Source organism: Anolis carolinensis, chromosome 1 (assembly GCF_035594765.1).
Source record: "Anolis carolinensis isolate JA03-04 chromosome 1, rAnoCar3.1.pri, whole genome shotgun sequence".
Lineage (NCBI taxonomy): Eukaryota > Metazoa > Chordata > Lepidosauria > Squamata > Dactyloidae > Anolis > Anolis carolinensis.
The window spans coordinates 50,865,017-50,883,864 of record NC_085841.1 but is presented as its reverse complement, the minus strand read 5'-3'; the positions used below and the strand labels follow the sequence as shown (position 1 = coordinate 50,883,864).

At 37.1% G+C, this 18,848-nt stretch overlaps 1 protein-coding gene and 1 non-coding gene across 3 annotated transcripts in view; both read left to right on the top strand.

The window, feature by feature from the left end:
- The window catches only part of ttc27 (tetratricopeptide repeat domain 27), an 85,633-nt gene that overhangs the window by 23,335 nt on the left and 43,450 nt on the right, over nucleotides 1-18,848 (top strand). For both annotated transcript variants that reach the window (XM_062974305.1, XM_003215951.4), the window contains exons 7-9: nucleotides 2,908-3,044; nucleotides 7,335-7,447; nucleotides 7,929-7,995. In XM_062974305.1, the coding sequence (XP_062830375.1) occupies nucleotides 2,908-3,044; nucleotides 7,335-7,447; nucleotides 7,929-7,995 (317 nt within the window). The remainder of the gene's footprint in view (nucleotides 1-2,907; nucleotides 3,045-7,334; nucleotides 7,448-7,928; nucleotides 7,996-18,848) is intronic.
- On the top strand, nucleotides 11,726-11,822 carry mir456 (microRNA mir-456). Its single transcript, NR_129975.1, has one exon. It is a non-coding gene; the product is annotated as a microRNA mir-456 (primary transcript).

Here is an 18,848-nt window from a genome sequence, read left to right as displayed (position 1 = left end):
GACAATCTTGTAGAATAAATCGTCTTAGCAATAAGAGATAAGAGTGATAGATTAGCCAGCCAGAAATCATGGAAAAAAGCCACCCATGCTAGAGTTCATTTAATGAAATTAAAATAATAATGTTTTTTAAATGTTGGTTTGTGTTTTTCCTCAAATGTATAGCTTACAGTAACAGTTTAATGAGGGATCCCTTGCGGAACATCAGTCGTGTTAAAAAAAGTAAAAGATTGCAACATTTTCATTCTCTATTTAAAGTTTTTCTTGAGTGTTCCAACTATGAAGGCATTGGTTTTAATATAATTGTCCTCATGAAAGTAATCTGTAAATTCATGCCAGAAAAGAAAGGAACAAAAACTGTACAACTTAATTTTAAAGAGCACATAGCACCTGCTCTGTTTAAATTATTTAGTGTGTTGAAGTCAAATGGTGAGTTATGCACAACTTCCCAAGAGCGTCATAAACTAAATTAACACTTTAAAACTTTTCGCTCTCTGAAACTTGATTTACTGTGCTGAAGCTTAGAACTTAATAGAGAAATCTGAAAATCAGTACTGTACTTGATATCTTAGGAACACTTCTACCGTATTTCCAAAGCTATTCATGTAGGTCAGTTAGCAAGGGAGAAATAGGGCCAAACAAGACATAATATTTATGTGCTGTTTCCCAAACAGCATCTTATGGCAATGAGGTATTTTCTTACAGTGAAGTAACTTATATGCAGGAGAGTTTTTCATGGATTACAATTTGGGAGAGAGATACTAAATTTCCTCTTTGTGTCTGCTCAGATCTTGATTATTAGTTAACAGTATTGCGTTTAAAAATAAAAAAATCCTTTATTTGACTTACAACTTTCCCTCAAAACTCTAATTTTAAGATAGTTCAAAATAAGATTGAAGTAGGTACGCAGAACAACATACACATTATGACATCTAGATTGGCCATCCATTATATAAACATTACAGAAATGGCTCTCCAGAAATATGAAGGTTTGAAATCGTTAGGCTCCAAGTTGTTTTATTTTTGTTCTTGGATTCCCATCCAAAGGAAGTCTTCATTCAGTGTTTCTAGGAAATCGTCGTATTCCCCTAATTAACTGTTTCCCCAAACTGGTACCTATAATTCCCTCTTTTTGCCTGCATCTTGTGTGAATAACAAATTGCACTTCTTCCAGCTATTGTTATCTCTTTTATCTCTGACTTACTTCGTTTCTTGAACTGATGCTCCATGACTTATTTAATAAACTGTGTTGATCTCCTTGATAGTTTTATAAAACTGATATATATCTGCCTGTTTAAACGTAATTCGTACTGAATGGAACCCTTTTGTATGGCATAGGAACTACTGTAGTATCCCTTCTTTATGCACCTATAAGGCAACATTACACCTCTTGAACTACATAAAACCTCAATAGTGGGACGTCCAAGATTACATATAATTTTTAAACACATTCCTAAAGTTTCTTGAATTTGTCCATGTAATTTAAAAAATATATGACCAACCTTAGAAGTAAAGCTTAGAAGGCTGCTACTTTAAACCAGAAGCCAAGTTGGTAAGAAACCAAAATATGTGGGATTATTTATGGTTAGAAATACCATAAATGATGGAGTAGGGAGGTTACTTTGATGGTAGCATTCTGATTAGTGAGGTTCTGTGGGATTTGCCACTGTCAGAAACATGATTTGTTACTGTACGCTCACCATCATGAGCTAATGAAGGTCTTGTAGACGCTTTCTAGTTCCGTGGGTGGAGGAAGAAAGCAATATATTATTGGCAATATATTACACCAGCTTAAAAAAAAAGGTACGGTAAACCAAGATCAGAAAAAGCTAAAATTTATGTCTTCCAGTTTGGTTTGGACATGATATTTAAAGAGAATGGTGGCATCCAAAATTTGCCACAGCAGCAGAAGTCAAAGAAAAATGTTAAAAGTTGATTGGCTTTGCTTTAATGACAATTTCTCTATAGATTTAACACAGCAATGAATAACTTCTTTGAGACTCTTATAGCTACGTGCATGAACACAGACGTTATTTTTTAAACATTATTAACCTACATTAATCTAATTATGTTTGGGTTTTTAAGAAGAGTAAATATTATGTGAGTTAGCTATATAACTATACCTGTCAGAGTTCAAACTGAAGGAGTGATCATCCATAATATAGTGATTCCACAGTGCTATAATTAGAGAAAACCCATCTTTTGTTCTTTATAATGTAGTTAAAATATGAGCATTTATTTGAAATGATACAACCTTCCACAGTACTTTGCCTTATTCTTCCACTATCATTAAACATAACAAATTAAACACTTGATAGATCTGCCTTACTCTGAAAGCAAGGACATTGAGAGGACTATTGTAATGTCGAGGCAAGTTTATGTAGAAGAAAGTTTCTTTGAAATCGCCAGATCCTAAGCCATATTGATGATTTGTTGTACTGAACAGGGTGTTCTTCTCTGACTGAAGCCTATCAAATTTGTCTGCCTTTGTTGTTTGATCTAACCACAATGCATGCATTGTAAAACACAAGGACACTGAAGTTACAACTTTGTTCCAAATTCTAGATTTTTCTGTATTTATTTCTTGTAATTTTTAAAATTCTTTCTCTGGCACTGATCTGATGATGCCATGTGTGCGTTTCCAGACCATTTTTCATTCAGATACTGATCAAACTAAGATCTGTTTCATGTCAGCAAAGAATACTCATTGTACCTTCAAAGCAGGCATATGTACATGTTTCTGTCATTAATCCTCGGATGGGAACTTTTTGGCCCTCAGTTATGTTATATACAACTTGCATTAATCCCCTGGAATTGAAACCCCAAAGAATGAAGGCCAGAGGCTCTCCCCTGCTTTAAATAGTAAGTTCTCTAGTTCTGATTTCATTTTTAATAATTAATTTCCTGCAGGTGCTCTGGGCAAAAGGACACGATTTCAAGAAAAATATGTAGCACAACTCGTATTGGATGTTCAAAGGAAAGACAACATACTCCTTCCTCACCGTGAACTTAGTCCAGCACCTACCCCGCTAGAAGATTTAACTAAGGTATACGACTGAATTGGTATACCATTTTTGTCATGCAAAATGCTACTATACATTTTGCCATGTTGGCTTCTGTGATTCTGTATAATTATTTATTCTCTCATATAAAGGATAAGTGGATTTCTGGGGATGGTAGAAACTAAGACATTATAGTTCAGGTTTAAGTAAAAGTTATATTAACATTTCTTGTGTAATATATTTTTATGTCTTAATTGTAAAATACTAATGAAATAAATGAATGTTATAACTATACATACATCAATAGTCAATATACCCTGACTGTAAAGAAATTAAGCCACAAGGCTTCCTATCCCTGACTAGATCTTAATGGTGAATGGAAATACTTCTATATTGCCTTTTAGTTTCTCATATATGTATGTGCATATGGTTCATCACCAGGAGCTTCATTAAAGGCTGCTGTCACCTTAAATTACAATTGCTTCTGGTATCATGCTAAAAACATGTCTGCTGGTTCAAGTTGTTTATGTTAAAGGAAACAATATAGTGCGGAGAAGTGTTGCAAAAGTATATGGCAAAGCCCGTCTTCATAATTAAGAACTGGTTGTTACAGTAGTTTTGGCTGCACAATCTTTGATATCATAGATCTCACTTTTTAAAGTTCTGAAGAATCATCAAACAAGGGAAATTAAGACCAGATTTTTCATAACCCAAGCATGGATTTTAATTCAAAGCAACTTCTGTATAGTATTTTGAAACCTAGATGGTTTGCAATGTGATGGTGATGATGATGATGGTGATAATAATAATAACAACAATAATAATAACAGTAACTTTAATCTTATATCCCACTACCATCTCCTCGAAGGGACTCGGGGCGGCTTACAAGCAAGCCCAAGCCCAATAACAACAAAGTTAACCAAGTAAAAACACAATTAAAAACATAATAAAACATATGACAATCTGATTAAATAATTAAAACAGTAGATTATAAAAACATTAGAATAAATCAAAACCAACCTCAATAATCAGAACCAGGAATATAGCGGGCATATCAAAATTAGAGAGGGTTGGGCATGGGCGTGTGCCATATATATATATATATCAATGATTTGAGGTCCCTACAGAAGATAGACAGAGTGGGTGCTAGTCTAATCTCGCTGGGGAGGGAGTTCCAGAGTCAGGGGCCACCACTGAAAAGGCCCTCTCTCTCGTCCCCACAAATCATGCTTGTGACGGGGGCGGGAGCAAGAGAAGGGCCTCCCGGCCGATCTTAGGGCCCATGCTGGTTCATAGGGGGAAATGTGGTTGTAAAGGTTGGCAGGACCCGAATCATTTAGGACTTTGTAGGTAATAACCTGCACTTTGAATTGGGACCAGAAACTTATTTGCAACCAGTGGAGCTGTTTTAACAGAGGTGTCGTCCGCTCCCTGTAATTAGCTCCAGTTAGCAACCTGGCCGCCGGTCTTTGCACCAGTTGTAGTTTCCGGGCCGTCTTCAAAGGCAGTCCCACGTAGAGTGCATTGCAGCAATCCAGTCTGGATGTAACTAAGGTGTGGACCACCATGGCCAAGTCGGGCTTCTCGAGGTACAGTTGCAGATGGCACACACATTTTAACTGTGCAAAAGCCCTCCTGGCCACTGCCGGCACCTGAGCATCAAGTGTCAATGCTGAGTCCAGGAGGACCCCCAGACTGTGGACCTGTGTCCTAGGGGGAGTATAACCCCATCGAGCACAGGCTTAATTTGCAGATTAGTCAATCATCTTTATTTTTGTGGGGAAGGGGGGAATCTAAGCCACCCCTCTCATGACTTCTAGGGGACATTTTTTGAAATATGAAATGAACCAGTTGGGCAGAGTTTTCCAAACGGTGTGTTGGGATCGTGACCGACTCTGGGGTTGGTGCTCATCTCCATTTCTAAGCCGAAGAGCTGGTGTTGTCCATAGACACCTCCAAGGTCATGTGGCCGGCATGACTGCATGGAGCGCCATTACCTTCCCGCCGGAGTGGTACCTATTGATCTACTTACATTTGCATGTTTTCAAACTGCTAGGTTGGCAGGAGCTGGGGCTAACAGCGGGCGCTCATTCCGCTCCCGGGATTTGAACCTGGGACCTTTTGGTCTGCAAGTTCAGCAGCTCAGCGCTTTAACACACTGTGCCACCAGGGACCCCGGGTGTGTCATACGAACGTAATAAGAAACCTCCGAGTCTATGTGAAATAATTAAAAAATCATATCTATATCTATATTATCTATATCTATAACTATATATCTATCTATATTCCATAATCAAAGTGAAAATTCTGTATGTGTGTATGTGGCAAGGGTGTCCACTCACACAGACAGCCTCTGGCCTCCACAAACAGGTTGTAATTTCCAGTGCTATGAAGCCACCAAGTTACTCCCTCACCTGACTTTGCAGGTTATAGTGAGTGCCACGAACATGCAGACCAAACCCTGCCCGTGTCCTCCACAGACACCATTCTGCCCCCCACTCAAGTGAAGGCTTTCATGCGGGGCCCATTTCATCCTAGATGTTCCATTTTTTCTCCAGAATGGCTATCCCAGGGTTTCTTCATTTGCATGACCCTGCCCACCACCACTACCATAACCCTTTCATACCATTTCCTGGCACACAGTGAACAGAGCAATTGATCAGCAGCTGAACAAGAGGTTAGGGGAGAATTCACACCACGATTTACAAGACTTCTACTTGACCTACATCCAGAGAGTACTCTTCACCCAACCAACAATGCATCTGGACCACACTTGCCACGGATGATGGGACTTGCAGTACCTTCATTGGTACTGTGACCCCCACCGACAAGGGATTGGGATCAGACTTGGCACAGAGAAGCCCCATGACAAACTGAACATACTACAGGGGGTAGTAGGAATGGACCTTGATTTTGGGAGTTATTTCACCTGCATCCAGACAGCATGGAATCCAGCTGACGTCAGATCTCAACCAAACTTGGCACACAGACTACCCATGACCCACCCTACATCCTGGCATTGTTTGGAGGAGGATGGACCATGGACGATGGCACTTGCATATGGAAGTTGTAGTTCACCCACACCCACTGAACCCAGCTGACTTTGGATCTGGACCAAACCTGACACATAGCCCCAAGATGGCCAACTGTGCGTACAGGCCTGGTTTTGGGTTGATTGACCTTTGCTCTGGGAGTTGTAGTTCACTCTTATCCAGATAGCACTGAACCCAGCCAACGACGGATCTGGTCCAAACTTATGTGATATTTCCTTACATCCCAAAACAAATTGTGCCTTCTTTTAATAACCTGGACACCGCCGGGTCCCCAAGCTAGTAGTTCATACAAATGAAAAAAAAAAATCATGAGATATTTTGTGTCCCCATACATTTTGTTATGTCTTTACCTCTTAGAAGGGATCACTTTAACCTTCCGTTTGCTAGTTAAACTAAATTACTGTGTGACAAAATAATGCATGTCTAAAAAGTGTGTAACCAACAGGAAATGTCTGGAAAGCTCTGCAGAAGGGGCTTAAAAGTCAGGAAGTAAACCAGCATTTACTTCCACTTGTTATTGTTTTTTAAAAAGGTCCCTCTTGGGCTTAATATTGGGCTGGGAGGCCTTAAGAAGTGGTGAAAATACCCCCATGCCCATTCAATCTTATTTGGGGATAAACAGTGAGTGGTGCAGGGTTTTTTGGGTGAGTGGGTGATATACTTGCATGTTTGCTCAGATCTTGTTCCTAGTTTGGATGGACTTGTAATAAAGACAAATATACCGCACTTCTTCAATTCTAAGCACTGTCAACTGTAATAAACACACATTTCACTATCACCACCAGAAAAAGCAGCTACTGCAATTCTAAAATTCACCCCAATTTGAGAGATGTTTATATTTGGGGGGGGGGGGGCATCTTAGAATCAAAGAAATACTGTACTTGCATACAGTCTTTTAAGAAAACATTCATCACTATTGATTTTTCTGAAGAAACTTCAGTGTTTCTTGAAGTATACTTTGAAAACCACTGATTTTAGAGATTTGGAAGATAAATGGAAAATGTCTTTCCAAATGTTTCTACTCCTTCACATAACTTCTGTTCTTAATTCACAGTTCTGTTAACCAACCTCCTTTTTAAAAATGTCTTCAACATAGTAGCTGTTCTGCTAGCCAAGAATTTTTTTCTACTGGTTTTTCAAGTTCAGGATTTATATTTCTGGCAATGTTAAAATTGTTGCTTCTGCGCAAATTATTTTATTACTGTTATTATTTTTACTGCAGCTTCCAAACAGATGAATGATGTTAAATGCTCTTTTATCACTTCTCTGTACTTCCCAATAGAATTATGCTATAGATGATGACACCGTGCTAAATGAAATAAAGTTTGCAGAATCTCATCAGAACCAGATGCCTGACCTGTGCGCTGAAGAGCTTGCTGTTATCCTTGGAATTTGGTAAGAGGATACTTGATTCCATCTGTCATCTTCAAAAATCATAGCAATAAAAAAGGAAAGGAAAGACAAAACATTGATTTTTTTCAAAATGTTATCAGTAGAAAAAATGCTTCAAGGCAAGGGGACTCCACACATGTAGATCTGCTGCAAACTATTTGTCGTGTCTGGAATAGAACTTGGAAAAGTACTTTTTTGGATTGCATCTCACTAAATCCCTCAGCCTTCATGGCTACTGGGAGTTGGAATTCAAAAAAATAATCTCGCTGTGCTCTGGAGTAGTAGCAATGAATTCCTGATCTCCTGGGATTATTTACATTTGTAGGTATGTCAACTCCACTCAGAACAGAGGATTGTGTGATGATTATTTTGATGTAAAATATGCATACTTTTTGTTGAAGCTTCTTTTGAAGATTTCTATACAGACATTCCAAGATTATACAGAATTTTTGTAAATTCATACTCAGAATATGTTTTTTTATAGCATAGATTTTCAGAAGAATAACCCAGTCCATAAGCTTACAGAAGAGGAGCTGCTTGCTTTTACATCAGTAAGCAATTTACTTATCTTGGTTTTGGGTTGCTTGGAACTTTATGTAATCTGTTTTCCCTTTATGTATATATATGTTGCAAAAATGAACAAAAAGACGACCCCCCCCCCCCCCTCCACACACCTCCTTGTGTTCAGTACAATGTCTAAAATAGACTTCTGCTTATACTCCACTGTACCAGGTGGGCCAAAAAGTCACAATGACATCTGATTTTTTTTTCAAATATATTTATTGGGTTTTTTAATCTATTAAAATAAAATAAGATTACAACGAAAGAGTGAGAACATTTTGGTTGTGTAGAGAGTAGGAATATAAGGAAAAAGAGAAGCTAAGAGAAAAAGGGAAGGGAAAGAAAGGAAAAAGAAAAAAAGGGGGGAGAATATATATACACACACACACACACACACACACACACACACAAGTATATACAGTAGAGTCTCACTTATCCAACATAAACGGGCCGGCAGAATGTTGAATAAGCGAATATGTTGGATAATAAGGAGGCATGAAGGAAAAGCCTATTAAACATCAAATTAGGTTATGATTTTACAAATTAAGCACCAAAACATCATGTTAGACAACAAATTTGGCAGAAAAAGTAGTTCAATATGCAGTAATGCTATGTAATAATTACTGTATTTATGAATTTAGCACCAAAATATCACGATATATTGAAAACATTGACTACAAAAATGCGTTGGATAATCCAGAATGTTGGATAAGCGAGTGTTGGATAAGTGAGACTCTACTGTATTTGAAAAAGAAGTACTATCTAACAATAGTGAATTCTAAGAGAAGAGAAATATATTAAAAGAAAAAAATTTTAAAAAGTTTTTTAAAAAAGTTTGTTGACTTCCTTCTTACTTTGATAGTCCTATAGTTGATTTCAGTCCATATATTCTTGTTTCAGTTCTACTTCCCCACTGTCTTCTTCTATTCCTTGAGATTGTATACTTTCAACAAATGAGGTCTATCTTCATCTGTTTCAGATAGTCTTTTACAAGGTCCCAGTTAGTTTCTTTTTTGGGTAAGCCGTGGTTGGGGGTTAACCAATATGTAAGTCGGTCCATATTCATAATCTCTAGCACTTTGTGTAACCAGTCTTCTTTTTTCGGTGTTTCTGTTTGTCTCCAGTTCCTGGCATAAACTATTCTAGCTGCAGTAGCCAGGAAGTTAAATAGAATCTCCTTGTTTTTGTCTCTTTCTATATCTAGCATCCCTAGTAAGAAGTATTCTGGTTTTCTCTGAATTTTCAATTTGAGTATTTTCTGGATGCTTTCATTTATTTCTCTCCAATATTGTTGTGCCTTTGGGCAAGACCACCAAGTGTGGAAAAAGGTGCCTGTTTGTTCGCCACATTTCCAACATTTGTTGGATACGTTTTGAGAACATTTTGAAATTTTATAAGGTGTAATATACCATCTGTACTGCATTTTAAACCAGTTTTCTTTCATGTCGTATGAATAGGTATATTTGAGTCTTTGGTTCCAGGTCTTTTCCCACTGTTTGAGTTCTAATGGGTGGCCAATATTCTGGGCCCATTTAATCATACAGTCTTTTATTTGTTCCTTTTCCGTCGCCCACTCTAGTAATTGTCTGTATACTTTAGAAATTAGCTTATTTTCTGTCCTCATAATCTTATCCCAGAATCCCGTTTTTTCTGCAAAGACATCTGATGTTTTCATAGCTTTTTATTTCCTATATGTATATGATACTATGGTTTTGTAAATTAAAACAAAATAATATTGAAACCCTTTTGCAACTTTTGGGTGAGTTGGAGTCCACATGTGAATATTATCTTTGTAACTTGCATGATCTGTGAAAATGAGTTAGTATATTCAATAACCTTTTCATTCAACTGGGAATCCTATATTGTTAAGATTCACAGTCATATGGAAGGTTTGGAGAGTATGTAGGGTTGGGTCCATTGCATCCACTCCCCAAAATAGAACACCCGATGTGAAGTTCTCTAGGAAGTGGGACTTCTCAATTTACCAGCTTCCCCTTTTTTCAAATTCCAAGTCCAGTTCCAAACCTGTTTTAAAGAGCTGCTTTGAGTCTCCTTTGTGGAGAAAAAAAGCAGGGTATAAGTAATGATAATATAATAATAATAATAATACCAGAAGAGATTATCAAGAAGTATAGGAATTTGTGTGGGTCGGAGACTTAAGAAGGAGAGATGTGAAGATTGTTTGCATCTCCTTTCACTAAGAGTGATGGATCAGGGAATCTAATATGTGCGTAAGTATTTATTGAAAATAGTTCTTGCTTGTACTAGGATCAGCTCTGCACTATTTGTGTAGTATGTTTTCCTCAATTTGTACATTTATTTATCGTATCAGAAACAAATTGAAGATACAGTTATAATGTATTTAAAAACACAAAGTTAAAAACTTTGCATTATACTAGATTTCCTTTGACCAGAAGCTGGCCACTTGGAATGTCTCTAGTGCTACTATAAGAAGGTCGTCTATTGGGCACGTGGCATGGCTCAGGTTGCATTGTAGTAAGTGGTCTGTGGTTTGCTGTTCTCCACACTTGCATGTGTACATGGCATGCAGTTAGTGCTTTGATAGTTTTTCAGCAATGTTCTTCAACCTAATGCCTTCCAGGTATGTTAGACACAACCCGTATCTTAAGCTAGCAAAGCCAATAGCCATGGTATTGGTGGGTGTTGGAGTCCACATGTGAATATTATCTTAGTAACTTGCATGATCTATGAAAGTTAGTTGATAATATGCTTTGTCAGGAAGACATCCCTGTTTCTCATAATATGATCAACACCTTAATCAACACATTACCAAATGATTACTCTTCTCATGGCTGAAATCCAGAAACATCTTAGGTTTTGTATTTTAACAGCTCCTTTGTATCAATCAGAATTCCCATTTATCTTCATATCTGTTCTATGTGCTCCCAGTAACCTTTCCACCAGCGTAATAGGACATTAATTTTCTCCTGTAAGCTTAATCAGTGAACTATGGTCTCTTTGATTTCTAGTCTAGCTGTTTTCAAAATTATGATACCTGGAAGGCTTGATTAATAGTTTGGTTTTATGAATTGCTCTACTGTAGTTTTAAAGGAATATTACTCTAGGGATGTAACCAGGGAAGGAATTAATTATAATAACCACATGCACTATTCCTATTTCTCTTCATACATGTTGCTCCCAACTATCTTTTCACCAGAAGAAATATGACTTTTTCACCAGCGGAAATAGGTGTTCTTCACATACAATTTTATTCATCTCTTTTGATTCAGTTATGTAGCCTTATCTATTAGGCAAATTCTTCATAAAGGGAACATGCGGTTATTATTACTCTGCCATCTAGTGGTTCTTAATTTTAAAATTAGTGCGCTGGTACAGCTGCTGTTGCTCCATGAAGATGTACTTTACTTGGCTAATTTCAAGAAGATTAATTTGTTCCACATATAGGTGATGTCATACTTATAGCCATTCATGATATTTAGTGCTGGTTTCAAGGTTTCTTTTTCTTAATATTGTATGTTTCTTAATATATTTTGCAGTAGAATTTGGCATAAGAAAAACCTTTTCTTCTGTGTAAATTCTATGTTTACGAAGGGTAAATAAAATTTACGACTGCAAAACAGCTTATGTTCTCTCTGTCTGAAGCTTCCAAGAATTTTCTGAAGCACTTATTGCAAAAGAAGGTGGGTCAATAAAACCATGGTTGAAATTTGACCTTTGCTCTTTCAACATCCTATACAGTGTTATGTGTATGTGTGAGCAGGCATCTTCTCAGCCTACATGTGGATTCCTAAATCTGCAGGCTGGTTAGATGGTTGTCATACATTCATCTAATGTCTGCTTAACAGAATTATCCTGAAGAGGTGGTTCTTTTCAAGATACTCTGAAGCACGAGAATCCATATAGCTCCTTTTAAAGTGAAGGAGTCACTACTGAGGTATATGCATTGTAGGTTCAAGATCTAGCAGCCATCTTGATATTTAAACAACAAAAATCCAGATTATGAAATATGTTTGATTCTTTATTGCATCTATTCATTTTAATGTTACCTCAGACTAATTTTTTCCCTGTATCTTGCCTCTTTTGTTGTTCTAGTTGGTGTACAGCAACCAAAAAAAAAAACCTTAACAGGTGAACATTGAATAGGGAATTGGACTCAATAAGCCCATAAAGCTCCTTCTAATGCTATGATTCTGTGAATCAGAGGCTAGATTGGCCTTGTGGTCTCTTCCAACTTTGTGATTCTGACAACTGCAACATTTTCCAATAATTAAAACAACTCCTTCAAAAATAGAAGTGAGACCCAAGCATATCCTGTTTTATTTATTTTCTTTGTACACTTCTGTTGGATCTAAGTAGTCTTAGATAAATGTTAGGAATCTTTGGTGGAAATTCGAATTTAGACTCGAGATAGAGTGATTTCTATTTAAGAAAAATAGAATTTGTTGTTTCAAAAAGGGCTGATATGTGAAGTGAGAGGGTGTTTAAGAAACGCAAGTTCTAGGCTCCAGAAGTGGATTCTTGATTGAATTTGTGTGTTTGGCTGCGAAGGAAAACAGTTGCATATTTCTAGACAATCCAAATTGAAATGTTACAAAAAGCTGTTAAATTATGAAGTAGTATCCTCATATCCACTGGGAATATGGCTTCGGGCAGACCATAATTACCCGAAAACATGGATATAATAGAAGCCATTAATGATTTTTACTTCTGGCCCTAGCATTCTATAAAGTTGCATTGGAGGACCAGAGATTCCCAGAGAAGTAATCTCTCTAGGAATTTGCTAGGTCCTCCAGTGCAACTCAGTGGTAACTTCCAGGGGGAAGCATACCATAGAATCTCCTGGAGGACATAGCAAATTACTAGAGAGACCATTTATCCCTTGGTATGAGTAAGTAAAATCATGGATATGAGTTCCATGGTTCTGCGTTGAGTAGATATCAGGTTTTTGTAGGCTGTGCCTCACTTGTTTGTTGTTGCTCTTGGTTGGGTGTTAGTTTCTCATTTAGACTTATACAGAAATATAGATGGTAAATGAATTTTGTGTTTAGACTTGGGTCCCATTTTCAAGACATCTCAATATATACATATACGCATATATAGTAGAGTCTCGCTTATCCAACGTAAACGGGCTGGCAGAATGTTGGATAAGTGAATATGTTGGATAATAAGGAGAGATTAAGGAAAAGCCTATTAAACATCAAATTAGGTTATGATTTTACAAATTAAGCACCAAAACATCATGTTATACAACAAATTTGACAGGAAAAGTAGTTCAATATGCAGTAATGCTATGTAGTAGTTACTGTATTTACGAATTTAGCACCAAAATATCACAATGTATTGAAAACATTGACTACAAAAATGTGTTGGATAATCCAGAACGTTGGATAAGTGAGACTCTACTGTACAAGCATTTTAAAATGCAAAACACTTCTGGTACCAGACATTTTGGATAAGGGATGCTTAACCTGTACTTATTTGGCACTGAGTCGGAAGAGTCTCTTACCCAACTTTGAGCAAGTTAATCCATCCCGTCTCGTGACTTGCAGTTGCCAAATGTGTCTTTCCTGACCCAATGCACCTGGCTTTCGTCCAGCTGGTAAGGATAAATTGTATGTTAAAATTCATTTCCTTATGCACTTTATAATCTTGCAATCCAGACAAATTGAATGTAAAATATATTACAAAATTTATAGTTTAACAGAGAAACAGTTGGTTTATTCCTCTCTTAAGAGCAGTAGAATACAGGTGATAATGCCAAGTGTTTTCATGTGATATGTTTGGCGACATATTGACTTGCAAACCTAGACCATTTTTTCTCTGTTTCAGTTAGATTATTTTTTTCCTTTCCCTATCTGAAATGCTGTGTTGAAGAGGCAATCTTGTAATCCCTTAGCAATATAAAATCCTGGTATATGAATGCACGTTTTTTCTTTGTGGTCTCTGTGACTCACACATATGAATTATCCACCACTTGAACAGTATAATTAGGAACTTTGTCACTATTTTGTCTGGCAGCATTATAGACAACTGGGCAGTGTGTGCTCTGAGATCTTCTCATTTGTCTTTGGCAGCTATGTTTTCTGTGAGTCATTTGGTCAGGAAGACTGAATTCTTCTGTAAAAAAAGAAGACTGTAAAAAAAGCAGGCTTGCAGAAGAATACAGCAGGGAACTATTTGATCTGGCATACAATTTTAGAATGCTTGACACAGTCTGTTCTTCAGAATGTCTAACTTTTCATCTAAGTTTGCTGAGTCTCTGGTGTAACCATGAGAGTTGCTCATGTGTTCTGCTTTAAAAGTGAAATTTGAAATGGATTCTTGGAATTGATTCACACAACTGTTCTTTTACCAAGTTGTGATTGGTGGTCATTTTTATTAAGGAGCTGAGTGAAATCTGTTCTTAAGCATGTCTATAACAGTGGTACCTCTTGATAGATTGTCACCTTGTTGTGGTAAGGGGGCTTGTGTGTTCCAGCGAACCTACGGGCACAGCCATCAGAGTCATATGCTCCCAGGAGGTTCTCCCTTGGTGGCAAGGGCACAGGGGAGAAACCAAACTAAGCACAATCTGAAGTCCTCAATGGCGGAACAGGTAAGATGGTACATAGTCTGCCTCTCTTATCCCTGACTAGACTATCACGTCCAGAGGGATCACCACTTTGCAGCCAAAAAAGCAAAATGAACTCTGGAACGTATGGAAACTGTTGGATAACACAAACAATGAATGCTCTGAATGCAAGATTTCTATTATTGTAGGAGAGCTGAGACATTTTAACATCAATATAGCAGCACTTCAAGAGACCTAGAGAGCAAGAAAGGGGTAGCTGAAGGAAGAAAAAGGAGGCTACACCTTCTTCTGGAAGGAAGTGCCTGAACAAGAATGAAGAATACATGGAGTCGGCTTTGCTGTCAGAAATGACCTAGTGAAGCATCTGTCAGAAGCATTAACAAACTACTCTCAACCCTCCAAATTAATCTTGCAGTCAAGTATCATTAGTATTCACCAACATTAGATGCTGACTAAGACATCAAGAATTTTTTTTACTGTCAGTTGGACACCATCCTATTGGAAGTACCTAAGGAGGACAAATTCATCCTCCTGGGTGATTTTAATGCAAGAGATGGATGAGATTTCGACCTGTGGCCATATAGAAAAAGATGGCATTGGAAACAGCCACCCAAATGGCCTCCTACTTCTCACCAAATGTGCAGAATATAACTTTGTCATCACCAACATGCTTTTCCGCCAGAGAAACAAGTTTAAGACATCATGGAAGCACTCCTAGTCAAAGCATTGGAACCTCTTAGACTCTGTAATTATATGTGTCAGAGACTTCTGTGATGTGCTTCTGACAAGAACCATGACAGGTGCTGATAATTTCTGGGCAGGCCAAAGGTTAATGAAATCCACAATGACCATCAAGATTGCCCCCAAATGCAGACTCCAAGGAAGAAAGATAAGACGTAAAATGAACACCCAAGCCCTTCAAGAGCCCTCTAAACGAACCCTTTTCCAAACAACACTCAAGTATCATCTACCTATAGAACACTCTGAAAATGTTGAGGAACATCGTAACAAATTAAAGACCTTTATCATTACAGCCTGCAAAGAAAACATTGGATAACAAACCAAGAAACATCAAGACTGGTTTGATGAAAATGATAATAAACCAGTATATGCTTTGTTTGTAATCATGAGCTACATCACGTAAAATGAGAACCTTCTAGCATCTCTTTAAAAATGTCACCTAATATTAACAATATAAGACTCAAATTGAGTGAAATTTGAGCATTTTCGGTTCTTATTGCCTCTTGGTTCTCAACTGTAAACACTTAAGGGTGTAAGTAGCATTGCTAATGCACACATAGCATTTAGTCTTGTTCTCCTGTCAGCTATCATCTGAAATTCCTTGAACTCTGGCACTGAAAAGCTAAATCCTTTCATAGAATTCCAAATTCCTGATTTATTGGTGTTGAGATTGGACCTTTGGAAATACAAACACATGTACTATGATGTGGTATGGAAGACTATATTTCCATGGTTTCAGGAGCTAGTCCAATCTAAACACCTAAGGACAATGTTACAGTCAACCCTAGCTGCAGTGGTTTTCAGCATAACATAAAAATAAATGATATGGTTGGAGGCAAATATATCTTGGTAATATGGTTCAGCTCCATTTCAAGTGAAAGTGGAAGCCAGTTTTATGGTTCATTCATTTACAAAATTAAATTCCTTAAAACAGTGGAGGTATCAATTTTCATCATGTAAAAAGGTTAATTGGAAATCTAGTTTGTTGAAAAATATATTCCATAACTGAAGTGTGCTTTGAAATAATGTCAAAAATGAATCCCCAAAAGAGCAGTAGGTAGTTGAAGAAATTTGTCTGGTCACAATTTAAAGCTTTGTTTTAGTTACAGTTATCTGCAGATTAAGACTAATTATATTTAACACTAATAATAACACAATTCTGTTTGCACTCCTCACCAGCCTGAGAAGGGTCTTGGAAAACAAAGCCCAGGGGAAGGTATTGAAATTTTGTCAGGAATTATCTGAGCCAAAAAAGACTGGTGATGTGTTTATATGTATTTTCAAGTCATCTGTTGACTTATGGCGACGCTATGAATTTCATAGAGTTTTCTTAGGTGGCAGATACTTAGAGGTGGTTTGCCATTGCCTTTTTCTGAACTATAGCTTAAAATACATATTCCATGATGGTGTCCTGTCCAAGTGCTAACAAGAGTTAACTCTGCTTAGCTTCCAAGATCTGATGGGATCTGGGACCTTAAAGTATTTTACAATCTGAAAGTTATTGTGTCTTCAGAGTGAATATGAAAACATTGATACTTTGCACAATACCATATTTTGTGTATAAAATAATACAATTCAGAATGCTTGGATACTTAATCAAGCAGTCTTTTGTGGATATTAGATATGAATCTGGACAGCATTGGGTGTGCCTTGACTAGTTATTAGTAATGCAGTAAAACAATGGTCACTGTGTCTTTACTGTCTACAGTAGCAACCTAACTGTTGTATCTGATAAAAGTGTGCTGTACTAAATGAAAGCTTTTTTCCAGGGTACATTTGTTAGTCCGCTGGATATCAGAGGTCACTATTGTTGGAGATTTTGTTGGGACAGACCAACATAGCTATTCCACTGGGAATTGAATCTGTATACAACAAAAAGTGGTTTACATATCATTATTTAGAGGAACTGAGCAGTGTGAGCACCATCTATAAAAGAGTCCTGAGATTGGACTGATATGCTTGGAAACACACACTTGACTCACTGTTTTTCAGTTATTTAGAAATCTCCACTTCATAGATAGCACTTGAATTGCTAAAGGAAAAGAAGTAGGAAGAAGGCAGCAGTAAAATCTGCAAGTACTGCATCCTTATTTCTTCCAATGTTAGCTAAACATGACTCTGTGGTAACTGCCCCAAAAACTAATAACAAGGGCCATTGTAACAGGTAAGGGAGCCAGACTACCTTGTTCCCATTTCATATCATCCTTAATGCAATATTTATTGATGGAGGGGGGGTTTCATATGCATACCATTTCTGCTATATACCATAATTTTATATGGATTCAACCCATAAAAATGCTTTCTAAAATCTCCCCTTTCCTGAAAAGTGTATTTCAATACAACCTTTAAAAATTACATGACACATATGGGGATGTTTGTTGACAAGTTCATATTTTTAAATAGGTCTGTAATCTGAAAAATGATCAGTATGTATGTTTGTGTGTTATATATGTTTTTCCTGCTCTAATCTAATGAAGCAGTTCTTATAATTTATTTTTAATGATGTAATGCCAAAAGTCTGGCTACAAGACTAGATAAAGCAAGGTTTAAAAAATACTGTTTCTAATTAATCTCTTCCTTTGTGTAGATAACACTGACATCTTGACCTTGTGTTGTTGAAGTCTTTCATGGCTGGAATCACTGGGTTGTTATATGTTTTCCGGGCTGTATGGCCATGTTCCAGAAGCATTCTCTCCTGATGTTTCACCCACATCTATGACAGGCATCCTGAGATATATGACCTCACACCTCTGAGGATGCCTGCCATAGATGTGGGTGAAACGTCAGGAGAGAATGCTTCTGGAACATGGCCATATAGCCTGGAAAACTCACATCAAGCTCTTGACCTTGTATTTGCTTTTTAACAAAATGGATTGTACCAATTATGGCTAAGAACTTTAAGTCTTTCTCTGCTGGTGATTATCAAACACCTGTTATACTGAAAAGTTGATTTCAGTTGGGCAGTAAGAGAATTGGTTTTATAGATAGAAGTAAAGTTTAATTGAATGGCATTGATTACTTGAGAATGGCCAGTGTTCCATTCTGAATGTGTGGTGTTATCCAGGTGAAATGAATTCGGCATTATATGCTCCTAGCAATTTAAATAAATGATTCTCAATTGTAAATATATAGAGCTAAGACCCTAAGGCCATAGAGAAATCACTGGAAACCAGAAACAAAGTTCATAGGTCTCTTTTTTGGCAGATGTGGCGTGGATTGGTAACAACTGATTTCGAATTTTGTCTTCACAGCGAACTTGCAAGATGGCTTGAAAATCCTACATAATTTAATGCAAAATATTCTATCCATTTATTTGAAATGATAAAAAATGCCTAAAGGGCCAGAGGAGCACAAGGGACAATAAATTTACTTTGGTCTAACAGAAACAGAAGCATGCAAGAGATATATGTGAGGATACATTTTACATTAAATATTGAAAAAAATAAATCCAAGAATTGATTAACACTGACATAAAATCACCAGAGGAGCTCTGAAATTTACATGTAATGTAATGTAATGTAAACATTACAGTTTACATGAATTTGTCAC